Below are 16,712 nucleotides of genomic sequence, written 5' to 3'. Positions count from 1 at the left end.
TCCATTCATGGTGGTTTTTATCATCAGAGAGTCTTTCATTTTTAATAAATCCACCGTAATTTACGTGTGTCATAAATTAACGTGATGATGTGTTTCTCGGTGGGAACCGAGTTGAGCTGGTGATCACGTCCATTCTACCGTGCCAGAAAAGGGACAGGGAGGGGGGGATTCCTGCTGTGAGCTTGGAACGGCCCCAGTTGCCAGTGTGAGTACACCCTTAGTTGTTTGGTTTATTTCTTTGGTTGGTCCTTTCTAGGGCTGGGTGATATGGACCAAAACTCATATCTTAATATTTTTCCTCAAAATGGCGATATACAATAAAAATCTCGATAATTTTAGTTCAAATGAAGTCTGACCAAAAAGATAACAATGATGTAAAATGCCACACAGGCACATTTTATAACACACATTTTATAACAATCAGTTGCACAAAATGTGCCACTTATGGCTTTTTTTTTCTATAAAGGACAGCATGTGTGAGTGAGTTCTTTTGTGTGGCTTGTTTAGGGGAAGGTCTGGGTTAGGACACACTTAGTGATCCATCTAAATGTGCTTTTAATGCTGTTCTGAGACGTAGTGAAAGCAGGGACCCCTAAAACAAGTATTTTAATACAAAATTAGCTATATTTATATATATATATATATATATATATACATATATTGATATAGGCGATGATGTAAATTTTTATATCGCCGAAGTAGAAGACTTGACATGTCTTGAATCTCGATATATTGCCCAGCCCTAGTTCCTTCCATGGTTGGTTGATTGGCCTGTTGGTTGGTTCCTTGGCTCAGTGGTTCTTTCTTTAGTTGGTTGTATCCTGGTTTGTTCCTTGGTTGATTGGTTCATTGGTTGAATGGCTTGTCGGTTGGTTTGTTTCTTGATTATTTTTTTTTCCATCTCTAGTTGGATGGTGGGTTAGTTTGTTGGTTGAATGGTTGTTTCATCGATTAATTGTTTATTCCTTGGTTGGTTGGTTTAATTTCTACTTGGATGTTTCTTTGGTTTTTAATCCCTTGGTTGGTTAGTTTGTTGGTTGGATGGTTTGCTTGTTCATCTATTGTCCTTTTCATTTCTTGGTTCATTCATTTGGTTGGTTAGTTGGTTTCTTTCTTGGTTTTTTCAGTCCTTGGTCAGTTGGTTCGTTGGCTAAATGGATAGTCGAGAGGTTAATTTCTTGGTTGATTGCTTTGTTGGTTTGCTAGTTCATTGATTGTTCTGTTCATTCCTTGGTTGCTTCATTATTTTAGTTGGTTTGTCAATTTTGCTCTTGGTTTGTTTGTCTCTTGGTTGATCCTGTGGTTCATTAATTGTTTTGTCCCTTTAAAACTCTTGAAGCCTGAAAATGACGACCAAAGCTCAGATAAAAAAGGTAAAACCTCATAGTTTAACAGCAGCATAAGTTCCAATATCAAGAGTATGTTGAGCTGGGTGCTACAACCCAGATTGTGAAGTTTGTCCAGGCTACTAAACCATTACAAGACTAATGACATTGTGCAGAGTTTGTTCCTAAAAGGGACTGTGTGACATTTTTGCAACAGTGATTTTTGTTCAGAAACAGATAAAAAAATATTAAGATATATTTCTTTTTTCATGTTGCTCAGCCCTTGCATTCAGTCACATTCCCACATCTTTCTTTTTCAATGTAAATAAAGCTGTTAAGTGTTAATATAATCACGTTATTATGTTTTATTATAAGCTTACCAAAGTGCAAATACTGTAAACTAATCATGTTTATTAAAAAAAGAAAATAAGGTAACTCTAACCCCTTTTTTTTGTATGATTTTATTGATTTGAATAACTTTTAGATTTTGTCTACTTTCACTCAACTATATTAAAGATTATTTTAATCAACTAATTCTTAAATTATAGATCTTGATTGATATTAGTATGTCGTACATACTGCTCTCCTAATAACAGTCAATAATTGGATGAAAATAATTAAAAATAAAATCTCGTAATTTAGAGAATTTTTGATGATGAATTCAGGTTTCATGACAAAAACATGTTAGTTATTCTGTATTTGTTTACATTTAGTCTTTGTCTAGTTATTTTAGGTGAACAAGTATTGTTGACTAAAAGAATTCGCTGATGTATTCAGCACTGTTAAATGATCAGATTTTTTTTAATCTCATTTATTTACTGCACATTTAAGACCAATACCCATTTACTGAGCTGTAAAACTGGGAATAAGGTCAAACATAATATGGGTGTAAGTTTTAAATTTAGAAACACTAATATTCCTCAGTCACAGGCTTTTAATACTTGATTATTTGCTTGTGCTGTGTCATCCTCACCACTAGAGGACAGACTCACACTACTTTTTCCAAGCAACAGCTCATGGTGAGTGAATCCCTCAGGCCATTTGATAAAGGATGAAGTTACTGTGATGTTTACACCAGAAACAAGCAGAGTAACAGTTGGAAGAATGTTTAGTAATCACAGAAATGGTTGTTTTTAAATGAATGAGTGATGTACAGAGACGTAGAACGTGTTACATTTGGTTTATCTGCAAACAGGAAGTTACTGTCTACAGCCTGAATTACTCCTTAAACTTTTTACACGTCTGAATATGGTAAAACAGGAGAAGAAATACAATCAACTACGTACTTTATCTTTCACATGTTATAATTCAAATTTTAATTAAATATTATTTACAAAGTGCCAAATGCACTGAATGTATGAACTTAAGCTTTAAGATTTAAAGTTTACCCGAATTCCGTTTCAGGGTGTTGTACTAATTTCAGTTTTGTCTCCTTTTAATTAACTTTTCCTCATTTGTTCAAATTTCTGACATATTTACTAAATGTCCCAAAGTAAAAAAAAAAAAATGTTCACTATGCTTTCGAGGTCTAAACTGAACACTCAAATTTTGCCTAATTTAGCAAGACTTCCTGGTCTTACAAGATTTCGTAGCGCAAGATTTTACAGTCTTTTACAACTTGGTGAGTTAATTTTTTCCAAACTCTGGATACACATTCAACTATGAGATCAAGGGGGAAATACATGAAAATATGCTATTTTTTAGGTGTCTATCAATATCAATATCAATCCGATACATTTTCAGCACAAATTATACACACTTTTATTACTTATTTTGTAGATTTGAATGTTAGAAAAGGTTTGATCAAGTGATATTAATCAAACAGAATAACAGTCAGCATCAGTATGAGTGGGAGAAAAACGGACCAATTTATTATTGACCAATTAAACATACCTTAAACAGATGAATATTCTACAATTGAACAAATGAATTAGAAGACCCTGAAAATAACTCAAATAAAACAGGTGGTTATTTTAAAGTGCAAATTAACCACTAATTTTACTTAAAGGGGACATATGCTAAATCCACTTTTTTAGCCTTTAAATGCATTTTGTTGTACATTTAGAGTGTTTAGAAGTACAGAAAAGTTCAAATTAGTCTCTTCAGGTGCTCCATTGATATCTTTATATTTTGTTTTGGTCATATTTTCCAATCTGTTTCGATTTCTCGATTCTCTATTACATTTTTTGAACAATGACGTCACAGTATTTGCAGCGGAACTGCCAAATTAGGACATCGACTCCAGGCCCAACACTTCGAGCAATCCGCCATTTTTATTTCTCGCTGCGATTTTGTAGTCCAAGCTCAAGGATGCCGAAGTTACGAGAGGAGAAATCAAAATGTTCGGTTGTTGGATGTAGTAACCCACACGCTTCATTACACCGTCTCCCAGCATCAGAACCTTTTCAAAGTGCCTGGTTGAGTTTTATTTTTTATGGAAATGTACCCACATCTGTGGGTAAGGTCATTTTTGTGTGTGAAGCACTTCAAGGATGACTGCTTCAGCAACCTCCGCCAGTATAAAAAAGGATTTGCCGAAAGACTTTGTCTGATTGAGGGTTCAATTCCTTCTATCTTTGGAGACGACGAACAGAGCACTTCGGTAAGCTGTAAATAACGCTAAAAAGTGTGATGATAAGACGTTCCTGTCATTGTTTGTGAGCATTAGCAGTTGCTTAGCAGTTGCACCGTCTTCAGTCTTCATATGTTAGCACTGTGTGCTCGTTTTAGATCCTTGATGATATGGCCTACGTGATTTAATTTAAGTCTAAAGTTTTCATTAGTCATTTCATTTTTCCGTTTTTGTCTTTGAAAAGACTGTATTAATATGCATTTTGTGGCGTTAGCTTGGCGCTAGCGTTTGCTCGGTGCTTGTGTTAGCTCACTTGTTAGGGTTCTGCGGGTTCATCATCTTCATTTTCATCTCGCTCCGCTGGGTCAGACTCTGGCTCGAACATGTAAGGCTGGATGGACAAGTCTTCCGTTGTTGACATTTTGTAAATAACCTCTGAATAAAAAGTTTATGCGCCGCTACATAGCCGTATCTCTTCTATCAAACTACAAAAATGGCCGAGCAGGGTGGAGTTGAACCGAATGTCACCTGAAGAGGGGGCGGGGTATGGAGTGTCTCATTTGCATTTAAAGAGACCGCATCAAAACGAGTTGCTCTCAGAAGCACATCAGAAAAGGGGTAGAAAAGGGGCCTGTGGAGCTATAATAATGAGGAATTCTGGAGGAGGAGTTCTGCTTTATATAGACCACAACTGTATGATTTATATGTAAAAAGGAAGGATTTAAAATCATGATATGTCCCCTTTAAAAAACATTCTACTCTTGAATACAATCGATACAAAAAGATCCTGGAAAATAGTCATTTAATTTTAATAAAAACAAATTAAATTATGTATCTGTTCTACTCGGGTGTTTATATTGGAGATTTTCAATTCAGGCCAGAATAATCAGATGCAAATTTTAGCTAATATCAGACCGATATCAATATCGGATTGGAAGAACCGTGTTACTTTAATCACTACATGAAGGTGAGGGTGTATTTAGTGTAAAAGAGCTATTTCCATTTTAGGAAGTGAATTCTATTGCATTGTCAAAAATGTCTTGGAATTAATAAGCAAGAAGATTTGCCTTTACTGGAGATTCAAATCATTTAAATCAGCTTATGCAAAATACTTTTATTTATATAGTGTACATGGCACTGTAGAAACATCAAAAAGCGAGGAATGATTTGATTAGAATAAACTGTATAATAGTTTATTTCAAGCTAAAACTGTCCTTGACCTACTTACTTTAAATGAAGTCTTCTAACCCTGTTCTGTCTTATATTTCAGCTCTTAGTCAAGATGTGCTTGTGCTGTGTTACGTAATAAATGCACACTCAGGAGAGTAGACGTGTGCTGCAGGCGTCGACAAAGTCATATCACATGGTGCACAAAGACAATGATTTCTACTAGTTTGTTTCCTGCCTGCAGCGCCTTCACTTGACCTTTATGAGGTCGTCTGTCCTTTTCTGTTCCTAAATGTTTGCACTACACACTTTTGTCTCATGGTATTTTATTTTTTTACGTCAGGTTTTTAAGACGCGAGTAATAAATAATATTATATTAGCACAATCACCTCAAGACAAATTCGTAGTAATTTATATTTAAAAATGTTTTCACATTTTGTTTGTAAATCTCTAGATTTAGTCTTAAGACCTGATAAATTGTAATTTTTCATGAATTCATGTTTCAATTATTATAAGTGAAGGAGTTTCAGACAAATTTTACTGTAAATTAAGAAAAAAAAAATCAATTTCTTTAATGTATAAATAAATTGATTTTTTTAAGAATCTTATATCAAATCTTATTTTTGCTATTTATAAAAATTTTAAAAATCGAGGAAAACTGTATTATTATTATTATTATTATTAATAATATTATCATCATAGATAGTGTTTTTGGAGCAAGAACACAAATACAACTTGCAGCTCATTATAAGACTATGACTTTACAAAAGGGAAATTAATGAGAATTTAAAAAAAAGGTTTGAACTAATAGTTTTCAAAATAACAATATTACTAATAGGGCCTGTACTACAAAGCTGTATTTCCTCTTATTGTGCTAACTTCCCGGGATTTATTCAGTTTGTCCTGTACTATGACGCTGGCTAACTTCTTATGGAGCTAAATCACCATGGTAACTTAGACTGAACACCTAACCTGGTGGGGACCATTTTATGAAGTGGATAAGATCTGAGCGAGAACTAAAGTCCCGCCTCCTGACCAATCAGTTCTCTTGTAAAATGAGCTTCCCATTGTTATTAGATCCTGGTTGGTGCAGATCTGACAGCTGTGTTTAGGAAAGAAAGATTATTAATGGATAAATAAATGCAATCCTTTCATTTACCGATGAAATCCATTAGGAAAGATATAGATTTATATCTGATGGACTGATCTACAGTCAGCTGATGAAGCCTGTGGAGAGACACTCTATGTATCATGGATGGATCAACTCATTCATACGCTGTAGTGATGCTCACAGCATCAACAGGAACATAATACAGTGAAACAATGCGCTCATCCCAGTGTATGTGTGATAAATTGAGGTTTACATTAGAATAGAAACACGTCTGTGATGTAATAAAGTGAAACTAATTTGAGCGCTGTCAGTTTATTATCCCATGGATGAATATTGTATAATCTCACACTTTTATGCATTAACAGTGTCAGCATCTTCCTGGCTGCATTCTTTCATTCCTGCTTTTTCTGGAGGTGTGGTCTGATTTATGGATTTTTTTTTTATTATTAATAATTATTCCTCAACTGTGACGTAAGTTGCTCTACACAGTTTCTCTGTGATTGTGATTGGTCTGATGCTGTGATCACTGGAGCGCACACGTAGCCAGGCTGAAATCATCTCATTTAAGTGAATGTGTTTATATCCTGCTTCATAGGACGGGGTCTCTCTGACCTAGAATGTTTGGTTAGGTGAAGCTTACTAACAGAGAGATATCCTGGATATACTTATCCAGCTTCGAAATGCTAGTCATTGTATTTATTATAATAATAATAATAATAATAATAAAGGCTGTCTGCAGACTCCCCCCCTTCGCTTTGTATTGAAATAATAATAAAACTACTACTAATAATGATGATAAAGTATATTGACGGTAATAATGGCAATAAGAGATGTTAGCTATTGTAATAATAATAATAAACTACTTAACAGGCTACTTAATGTTTCTCCCTCTGTTTTGTAGTTTAGCAGACCTTCTATAAAACTCCACCTGAGCTGTTTTGCTAGCTCATAGTTAAACTCTGGGGTGAGTTTTGTGCTTTTAAAGTTGTGTGAGTGCCTGAGGGGTTGTGGCACTGCTCAGACATGGAACCCTAACACTAGAGAGTGAATTGTGTCCATGTTATTGTAATGTGTGAGTGTCGCGTGCCTGTTTGCAGTCGGTGCGACCCTGTGTTTACACTGTGTGCTGCAGACGGTGGGATTTGTGCTGAATGTAGGCCAGCAGAATCCCTCTTACGTCAAAAGCAGGCGGGGGAGATGCTGCTGCTGGTTGTTTTACAGCTGTGGACACATCAGTCCGTCAGAGCAGCTCTAGCGGTGAAACGCACAGGGACACCGCATTAAAAAAAAAAAACCCATCCAGATACGATGAAGACTGTCCTAAACCTGCACAGGAAATGGGCTCACGCGGTCAAGACCATCCGCATCCTGCAGGGACTCGTGAGTGAGGTTCTGCTTGTGGGATTTGGTCACTTTATAAGAACACGTAAAGTAAACATACCTTGATTTCAGCTTTTTATAATAATCTGTGAGAGGGAGTCATAGTTTGGCTGTCTTTGAGATGGAACGATGAAGTTAAGATCATGAGTTGGTAGTTATTGTAGTTATTATTTCTGAGGTTGGGATCGATCTTTATATCACGTACTCCTGAACTGAGTAGCTTTAGATGTTTAAATCATTTTTTATTCCTTAAAATCAGCATTAGAAAAGTTAAAAACAAGTGTTTTTTTTTTGTTTGTTTTTTACTAATCTCTTCATTCTCACTGCACATTTTTGTTTGTATAAGTTAAGTTTATTTATTGTATGTATTTTAATTTTTTTAATAGCTTTAAAATAGCCTACTGTGTACTTGGCTTTCATAGGTTCTTAATATTCATAGTTAAATGATGTCTTTTCAGTGTTGACACTAGGAATATATTTAATAAGAAACAAACAAACCTTTATACTATAACTGTTTATTTTACTGTTTTTACATATGCTTGTGTTTAACTGTGTATTTGTTTTATTATTATAGCATTTTTTATTCTAATCTCTTGTAGTATTTATTTATATCTTATATGATTTATATTTTGGTATTTATATCATATTTTTGAATTTCTATTTTTTTTTTCTTTGTCAGTATCGATGGGTAAATAATATTGTTCAAATTATTATTATTTATTCTCATTCAGTGTTATTTGTTGACTCCTGGTGTGTTGAGATAGCTGCTGTAACGTAGCTTTAAATCTATGTTTCTTATCTCTAGGCTGTGTTTGTTAGCTGTCCTCTGGGTTTTTAATGCAACCTGTTGTGAGCTCCAAAGAAGCTTTTACTACACATTTAAAACCTGCTTTTGCTATCTTTTCTACACCTATATACATTCATTTGAAGATGTATATAGTTGCATATGGTTGTTGCTACTTTTCATAATATGTACTTCCCAGAGGTATCAGATCAAATGTGCACAAAATGCTCGTAAGGTTTAAAGAACCTAAAGTGTGGTCAGTGTTAGTGGCCCAGTAAAGGCTGTCATTGTTCCTGTAGGAGGTCTTGCTGGTTGTGGAATCCCAAGCACCGGCTAATGAGTCGGATTTGTCATTGCATCACATAATACTTTATTAATCTGTTGGGGGAAGTGGACCCCACCCCCTCCCCCATGGTAATCTTTGCTTTTTTCCTGCTCTCTACAGAACCCGGTCATGGAGGAGACGGTGTGGGAGCAGTACACAGTGACCCTGCAGAGGGTGAGTTCATCTGCTCTGAAACACTGACACGTCGTCACATCACACATCAGACACAGCCCATTGCTGCAGAGGATCACACTAATAAGGAGCACCATGATGACTGATTCTTCTTCTGAATGACTGAAGAATGGCCAACAAATTAGAAACACTTAAATCCTTCAGTTAAGAGGGAAAAAAAATCAAAAAGCCAAAATTTGGCATATTTGAATATGAGTGAGATGAAGAAAAACATTATTTTTCACTCTCTAAAATCTGAAAAGTTTTGACTTTTTAGTTGAATGGAGATGGTTTTTTTCTGTTTACGCATGTGTACAAAAGCTCTTTACTAAATCAAGGAAAGTATATAAAATCTAAGGATGCACCAAAATGAAAATTCTTGAACTAAACCGAAAATGAGAAAAGTAAGGCCGTAAACCCAAACACAAAACCCAAATAAATCAATTAAAAATATGAAAATACTTAATTAGCCGCTGAATGAGAGTCAAGATAAATACCTTCTCTCATCAAGTTCTGAAAGAAAATCAGCTTCTTAATTTTATTTATTATCCAAGCATGTTCTTGGAGACACGGAGGCCCACGCTGCGTGTGCATTGATTTCAGCGTGGATTATTTCTTTTGCGCACTGGTTTAATTTTAAATACACTTATATGCTCCATCAACTCTGCTCAGAAAACGCTTTAGTGCTCAGATGTATTGAAATTCAGATGCTCCGTGAGTCTGCGGACAAGTTGGTTCCTTTCCAGACAAGTATGCGCACTGACCGCTCGCGTCTTTATAACATCCTGTTTCAGTGAGAAGTGTTTAGGCAGAAAATGCACTTTTGGGCCATTTTTGGATGAAAATTTTCAGTGGCAGGAATTTCAGCGCATCACTAATAGAAATGAAAACACAGGAAGTCAGTATTTAGAACCACCAAGTGTTTTAGTAAATAAGTTGTATACAATGAATCGTATAAAGGTAGGATTTTCTGTTTCAAAATGTCAAGGTTTAGCCTTTTCTGAGTCACTTCACGTTTACTTTTCTGTTTCCTTTCCATTTGTTTTCATCATCTTTTCCTGTTTAGATGACTTTACTATCAATTAGGGATGTAACGATTAATCGTAAGGCAGTTAAAAATTGATTCATAGGTATCAAGGTTCACATTGATGCTGTGAAAATTGAATCGCAGTACTTTTTACTATCCAGAAGTCATGGCGGCGTGCGAAATCTGCTAATACTTTCCTTCTGGCCGCCTTCTACTCTTAAACATGTTCATAAATGATTCCTTACCCCTTTACCACCAAAAGAATGTCTGTAATATTAAGTGAATATCTGTAAAAGTCACGTTTTTCTATTAACCCTGTCTGCTAGCGTAGCATCTCTTCTTCACTGCACTTAGCTGCATGCCAACCGACCACTGGGTTACCATTGCCCTCTGCTGGTTCAAACAAATATCTGACGCAAATACAGTGCAGACTGTTTTTTTTTTTTTTTTTAAGGTCCAATTGTTAAGTCACAAAATACATTTTCAGTTGCACTTTTAAAAAGCAAAATAACTATTATGCAGTTTTGTATTGTTTACTATGGAACCAGAATTTAAATGAATAGTGATATTAGCCACCTGTTTAACATAAAATATCTCATGTAAATGTGTGATATGGTCCCAAAACATTATTTCTGAAATCTTGAATTATTACCAAATGGCAAATCATCCTCACGTTTTACACAAAACCCCACGTAGCCGTGTGACTGGAGGAGGAATGCTTCTGCCATGGCGTGTCACCAGGTAGATTGATCACCAGTTCAGCTAATACACCATCATCAATGTACCCTTTGTGTTCATTAAAACAGGGGTTCTCAACTGGTCTCACCCCGGGACCCATATTTTGCCACGGTCATTACATCGCGACCCACTTTTTTTCAGAATTAAAAAAATGGCTGTTGAAAACACACATATATAATAATTTTTTCAATATAAATCTATATATTATCCTGTGCAACATGCATTTATTTCAAGATAATAGACAAGCTCAACACAATAAACATTAAGTATTAATTTGGTTTTGACCAGCTGTCCGCGACCCACCCACCCAGTCCAGGTCCACGACCCACCAGTTGAGAATCACTACATTAAAATACATTAAAAACATACTTCATGATACATAACAACCCGTTAAACGTAGTGAGAGATTTTGACATATTTGTCTGTTTGTCGCACTTTCTAGGCATTCGATCACCAGTTTTCAAGTGAAATCCTATAAATGCGTGTTGTCCCTAAACATGCGTTTGAAGAGTTTGTGTCGTGTTTTGGTTCAATTTTAAATACAGTTACAAATAACTTGTCAAAGCAGTTTTCATGATGTTTGAGGCAGAGAGAGGAAAAACTCTGCTACTGTTAGATGGTCCAAGTAGTGACATTTTTCTTCAATAGATCCTCAAATATTAGGAAGATGTGAGGGATTATTAATCAGAACATGATTATTAACCATTATTAATGTTGTTTCTGTAACATGTGGACAATAAAGCAGCATCCTTATGCAGGCGTAGAGTTCAACTCTTAGTCTTTAGGTAGAAAGAATCTGGACAATAAAAAACAGTTTCTACAAACCAGCTGCCAGACACGCAAGTAAACCTTCACATAGTTTATTAAGAAGCAGCCACAGCAACACAGCTGGTCCTAAACCATCTGAAGTCTGGGATCCTTCCCAGACCGTGTGCGTGTGTGTATTAGACTGCAGGGCCTAATTAGATCTCATTGTGGTCAGAGCAGAAAATACAGACCATAATAGTCTGTCAACACACACAAAAACCACGCAATTTCTGTATTAAATAGGACAGAAATCCAAATATTCACTTTTTAAAAGATATTTAAACAAAACCTGAAACAAGCCGATGACTGTAGGTCACAACTCAACATTGTCTGACCTCAATGTGATTTTTCTTGTCCAAGTTTACAGCTGTTTTTAGCTCTTGTTAAGATACGTTTGCACGTATCTTACGTAAAATAATCTCCTAAAATAAATGTAAATTTGTCATGTTTTTGAAATTCAGTATTAACCGTTTCACCGTCCAGTGATGTGTTCACATATAAGCACTAAAGCCCCCCTGCTCGTCCCCCTCCCCTGCTGCCATGACCATCTGTTCCTGACAGAGGCCGGATGAATTGTGTAGTTATTTTTTTAAAGCACTGATGGAAGAGAAGGGATAAAGTGTGGAGGTCGACAAATCTTTGACCTAATCTCACTGGGTGAACTGGTTCAGTGGCAGGTGCAGTTCCACACAGAATGAGAGCCATGGAAATAGAAAATAAAGAACAAAATAAAAACCACTAGTCCACCTGGGGGCTATATTTCTGTCATTTTTTTGTCATGTTTTGTCTTTTTCATTCATTTTGTGTATTTTTGGAATCATTTTGTCTATTTTTCTGTCATTTTTGTTGTCATTTTCTTTATTTTGGGAGTCACTGTGTATTTTTGTTGTTGTTTTGGTGTATTTTTGCTGTCATTTTGTATATTTAATTGACATTTTTGGAGTCATTTTGTTTATTTTTGTTGTGATTTTGTGTATTTTTGTTGTTGTTTTGTGTATTATTGTTGTTGTTTTTTCTATGTTTTTATTCTCATTTTGTGCATGTTTGTTGTTTTGTGTGTTTTACTGCTGAACAAACCAATAATGGTTTTGTACTTTTATATATATTATAGTTGAAGTTTTTTAATGGAGAAATAGTTCTTCATACTTTTACTAAATCTTACATGTTTTTTTAAAATTACAATTTGTACTTAGAAAAAGGTTATTGGTCAATATATACAGTACTCAGATGTTTTATTTACATATTAAAATAGTCACACACACACACTTTTGCTGGAAGCAATGAGTAGTACAATACGTGCTTTATTGTGAAAAATGAGCTGTGATGTGTTGGTTCCTCTCCTTATTTTTAGGATCCTAAAATGGGTTTTGGCATTGCCGTGTCGGGGGGTCGAGACAACCCCAACGAGGACAGCGGAGAGACATCCATCGTGGTGTCAGACGTCCTGCCAGGTGGACCTGCTGATGGGATGCTGTTGTACGTACATTGGTTAAAGATTTTTAGTTAAATAAATAGATAATTATTGCTGTTTCTTGTAGTTTTAATGGAAACGTGTGTGTGTGTGTGTGTGTGTGTGTGTGTGTGTGTGTGTGTGTGTGTGTGTGTGTGTGTGTGTGTGTGTGTGTGTGTGTGTGTGTGTGTGTGTGTGTGTGTGTGTGTGTGTGTGTCCCCTCAGTGAAAGTGACCGAGTCATTCAAGTGAATGCTATTCCTATGGAGGGAGCCCTCCACTCGTTCGCCGTGCAGACGCTCAGAAAATGTGGCAAAGTTGCCAAAATTGTGAGTAAATATTTCTAATGTTGTTTAATGGTTAGACTGAATGTTTCATCATCTTTCCATGTTTAGGTGACTTTACTGGCTATTTAACTTCCAGATAATCCTGTCAAACATGCTAAAATGGGTTGAAATAGTCAACTACTGTTAATTTACACTATAGCTTCTGGTAATTTCCGAAACTTCTGAAATCATGCAAGGTTACGTAGCAAAGATGTTCACTATGCTATAAGACAATCTGCCACCCATTTTATGGGAAAGATAACAAGGATGTGTGATATTGTTCCAAAACATGTAAGTGAGGGTTTAGTCCATCTCATATAGCTATTTGAATTCAATTTTTTACAAAATCTTGGGCTTCTTGGTGCTGTTTCACGTCTTTCATTCAGTAAAAGCTTGATTTCAACGCCAAACAAAACACTTTTAACTGAAATAAAAATGTTGTAAAAACAATAAATCTGTTCCAAAACCCACAAACTAAAGGTTTATATTACCCTTTAACTTGTGTTTTTTCTGTATTCAACTATTCCTGTAACCAAAGAGAGCTGTTGCTGGTTAATGTGAGAGAAGTACACATAGATTACTTTTCACAACTTTATGATTATAAGTGACAATGATAAGATCTGCATCTCGTATACGTTTGGAAATGATACGTTTTATGTTCATACATGGTACAATAAATACCCAAAGCACACTTTGATTGAATAAAAATAGACTTTTTTTAATCTCATACTTTAAACTAGGACTGTAATTTTAATAAACACAGTTTCACATATAATAGATTTAGAAAGGGTTTGGTGCTCAGTCTCTCTTCATTATTTGATGTGGGGAAAAAAATGATTTACATCATTAGTAATAAATAGTACTTTGTGTTAGATAGTCTTTGACTTTAAAAAAAAACTTTTTGGTTTGTTTTCAGACGGTGAAGCGACCCCGAAAGGTTCCCGTTAATATGATGAACCGTCCGCCGTCCCCTGACGACAGGGTCTTCAACAATGATGATTACAACTATGATCAGGATCGGCGCAGCGTGTACAGCGGTCGGAGCGAAGGCCGAGACCACAGCCTGGAGCGCCGCGGGGGCAGCTACATGGACTCTGGCTACCACACACGTGAGCGTGACTACGACAGGGACCACGAGCGCGGCCGGAGCTCCAACCTCAGCCCAGACCGCCAGTACCGGCGGGACGGCAGCAGGGGACGCATGCTGGACCGGGAGCACAGCCCCGAGCGCCGATATCGGAGCGACCACGGGCTGAACCGAGACCCCAGCCCGGGGCGTCGGCCACGCGACCTCAGCCCCGACCGACGCTATCGTAGCGAGCGAGCCCTGGACCGAGACCACAGCCCGGACCGACGCTACAAGAGCGAGCGGATGCTGGACCGCGCACACAGCCCCGATCTGCGCTACGGCCGCGACAGTCCAGGACGGGGACACGGACCTCGAGACCACAGCTTCGACCGAGGACGGGAACGCGCCTCCAGCAACCCCAGGAAGTACGAGGAGCCCATGAAGCGCAGCGGTAGCCGGGATCGCCTGGACCGCTCCCCATCACCTGCTGCACCCATCCCTCTGCCCCGCCCAGCCCGGGACCTGGAGCCGCTGGAGAAGCCTGTGAACGTTCTGCTGCTGAAGAACCGACCCAACGAAGGTCAGAACCAAACAAACTACTTCCTTTTTTGTCATTAACATTTTCCTTCTTTCATCTTAAAGGTTACCTGTAGTGTAAATGTAATCTTGTCATAAATGGCAGCTCTCCGTAGTTTATGCGCAAAGGTATAAATCGTTCTAAAAAGTCCTTTTAATGTGTTTTTTTAATAAAAAGGTGCACATATTTAGTTTATTGGTAAAACATTAAACAAATGTTTTGTTATATACATATACAAGAATGAATTTTTTCTTCTTTACGACCTGATACCGGTCCACAGCCCAGTAGTTGGGGACCACTGCGCTAAAGAGAAAAAAATGGTCAAATATTTAGGATACGGGATCATCTGCACATGGAGATAGAAAAATGCTTAGAAAGAGGAAAAACCATGTTATTGATCGCTTAGATATTTCACTCTTTAAGCACCTTTAAGTTGTAACATTGAAACAAGAATCATAAAAAATGAAGGTTCAGAACCTTTGATAAGCCTGTTGTTCTGAAAACAGTGACGTCCGATATGCAAAAAGAAAAATCACAAATAGGATTAAAAAAAGTCACAAAACACCCATAAAATGTAAAGTGTAATAATGTTTAATGTTCAGTTTTGATCACTATTGTATATGTGCTTTTACCACCAACAGAAACATATATATTTTTCTCACACTTGTGACAATCACTCAAAGGGAAACTCCTCACTCTACCTTTGTTTTCTATAAAAACAAACTCTCACTCTTACAATCTTTCATACATGAATGTCGTCCCTTGAAATTAACTGTTATTGTTATTAATAAAGGTGCTTTGTGAAGTACCCTTAAAATGAAAGATTTCTTTGAGCCACAATTCTAACGCGCTCTTATTTTGTCCCTCAGAATATGGCCTCCGTCTGGGCAGCCAGCTCTTCATCAAAGAAATGACCAGCACGGGTCTCGCCAACCGAGATGGAAACCTGCAGGAGGGCGACATCATCCTGAAGGTGACACCGCCGCATCACATGTTTAATTAGAACACTGTAGTAGACATCTGTCATTCTGTTCACATTCATGAAGCACAAAGCATGGGGAGGACCTCCAAGTTTCACAATTTCCCTAATTCCATTTCAAGGTTTACCCTTTTCCGTCTGACTCTTCACTTTACCGGCTAATAAACTTCCTGTTGAGCATAGGGCCCCCTATGGTACGCTGTGTTTCAACCAGCATAGGGGGATTTTCTGTTGTTCTTTCCATTTTTAATCGATAGTCGTAATAATTGTTGCACACTTGGACACAAAAGGGACTTCCAGGCGCACACTGGTTGTTTTAACTTTTTAATCCGCATCACGGAGAAACACATACATCAGCCGCACCGTCTATTTAATACAGGAGATTTGCTCGGATGATTCCATCTTTACCTGAGGAACCATGCCGCCACTTAGCTGCCCCCAATGCTGCCTGTGCATCCTCCACTTGGTAACCGTAATTATGGTCCAATGTAAACAGTGCTTCAACCAGACGTAATGTGTAGCGACACATGAAAGTGCTCGTCATGTTTAGGACTCACAACGAATCATTCTGAAACCAGCGGGCGTGCACTGTAGCTGTTACCGCTCAATGTTCCTGAAGCCAAAATACTGCGCTTAGGGGCGCTTCCATCTTGCAAATTTGGAACCAGTCTGATCAGTAGGGTCGGGTGGGAGGAGCCCTGGTAACTAGCCCCGCCTATTTAACGTGCTGCCCTGATGAGTTACGCAGCTCAGCTATGCCATGAACTTAAGTATCTTTCCCCCTGAAAATTCTACCAATGTCTTGTTCAGATGTTCAGATCATAGAGGTCAGTACTGGTACTAGGAACTCAAAAAAGACTAAAAACTGAACAGAAAAGTTTAATGGCATCTCAGCTTTCCTTCAC

At 37.3% G+C, this 16,712-nt stretch overlaps 1 protein-coding gene across 4 annotated transcripts in view; it reads left to right on the top strand.

The window, feature by feature from the left end:
- The window catches only part of tjp2a (tight junction protein 2a (zona occludens 2)), a 67,647-nt gene that overhangs the window by 29,980 nt on the left and 20,955 nt on the right, over positions 1-16,712 (top strand). For all 4 annotated transcript variants that reach the window (XM_028462155.1, XM_028462157.1, XM_028462156.1 and 1 more), the window contains 5 exons: positions 8,785-8,838; positions 12,759-12,883; positions 13,083-13,185; positions 14,099-14,831; positions 15,698-15,801. In XM_028462155.1, coding sequence (XP_028317956.1) covers positions 8,785-8,838; positions 12,759-12,883; positions 13,083-13,185; positions 14,099-14,831; positions 15,698-15,801 — 1,119 coding nt within the window. The remainder of the gene's footprint in view (positions 1-8,784; positions 8,839-12,758; positions 12,884-13,082; positions 13,186-14,098; positions 14,832-15,697; positions 15,802-16,712) is intronic.

This window comes from Gouania willdenowi, chromosome 12 (genome assembly GCF_900634775.1).
Source record: "Gouania willdenowi chromosome 12, fGouWil2.1, whole genome shotgun sequence".
Lineage (NCBI taxonomy): Eukaryota > Metazoa > Chordata > Actinopteri > Blenniiformes > Gobiesocidae > Gouania > Gouania willdenowi.
The sequence above is the reverse complement of the archived record's forward strand: the minus strand, read 5'-3'. Positions and strand labels throughout refer to the sequence as shown.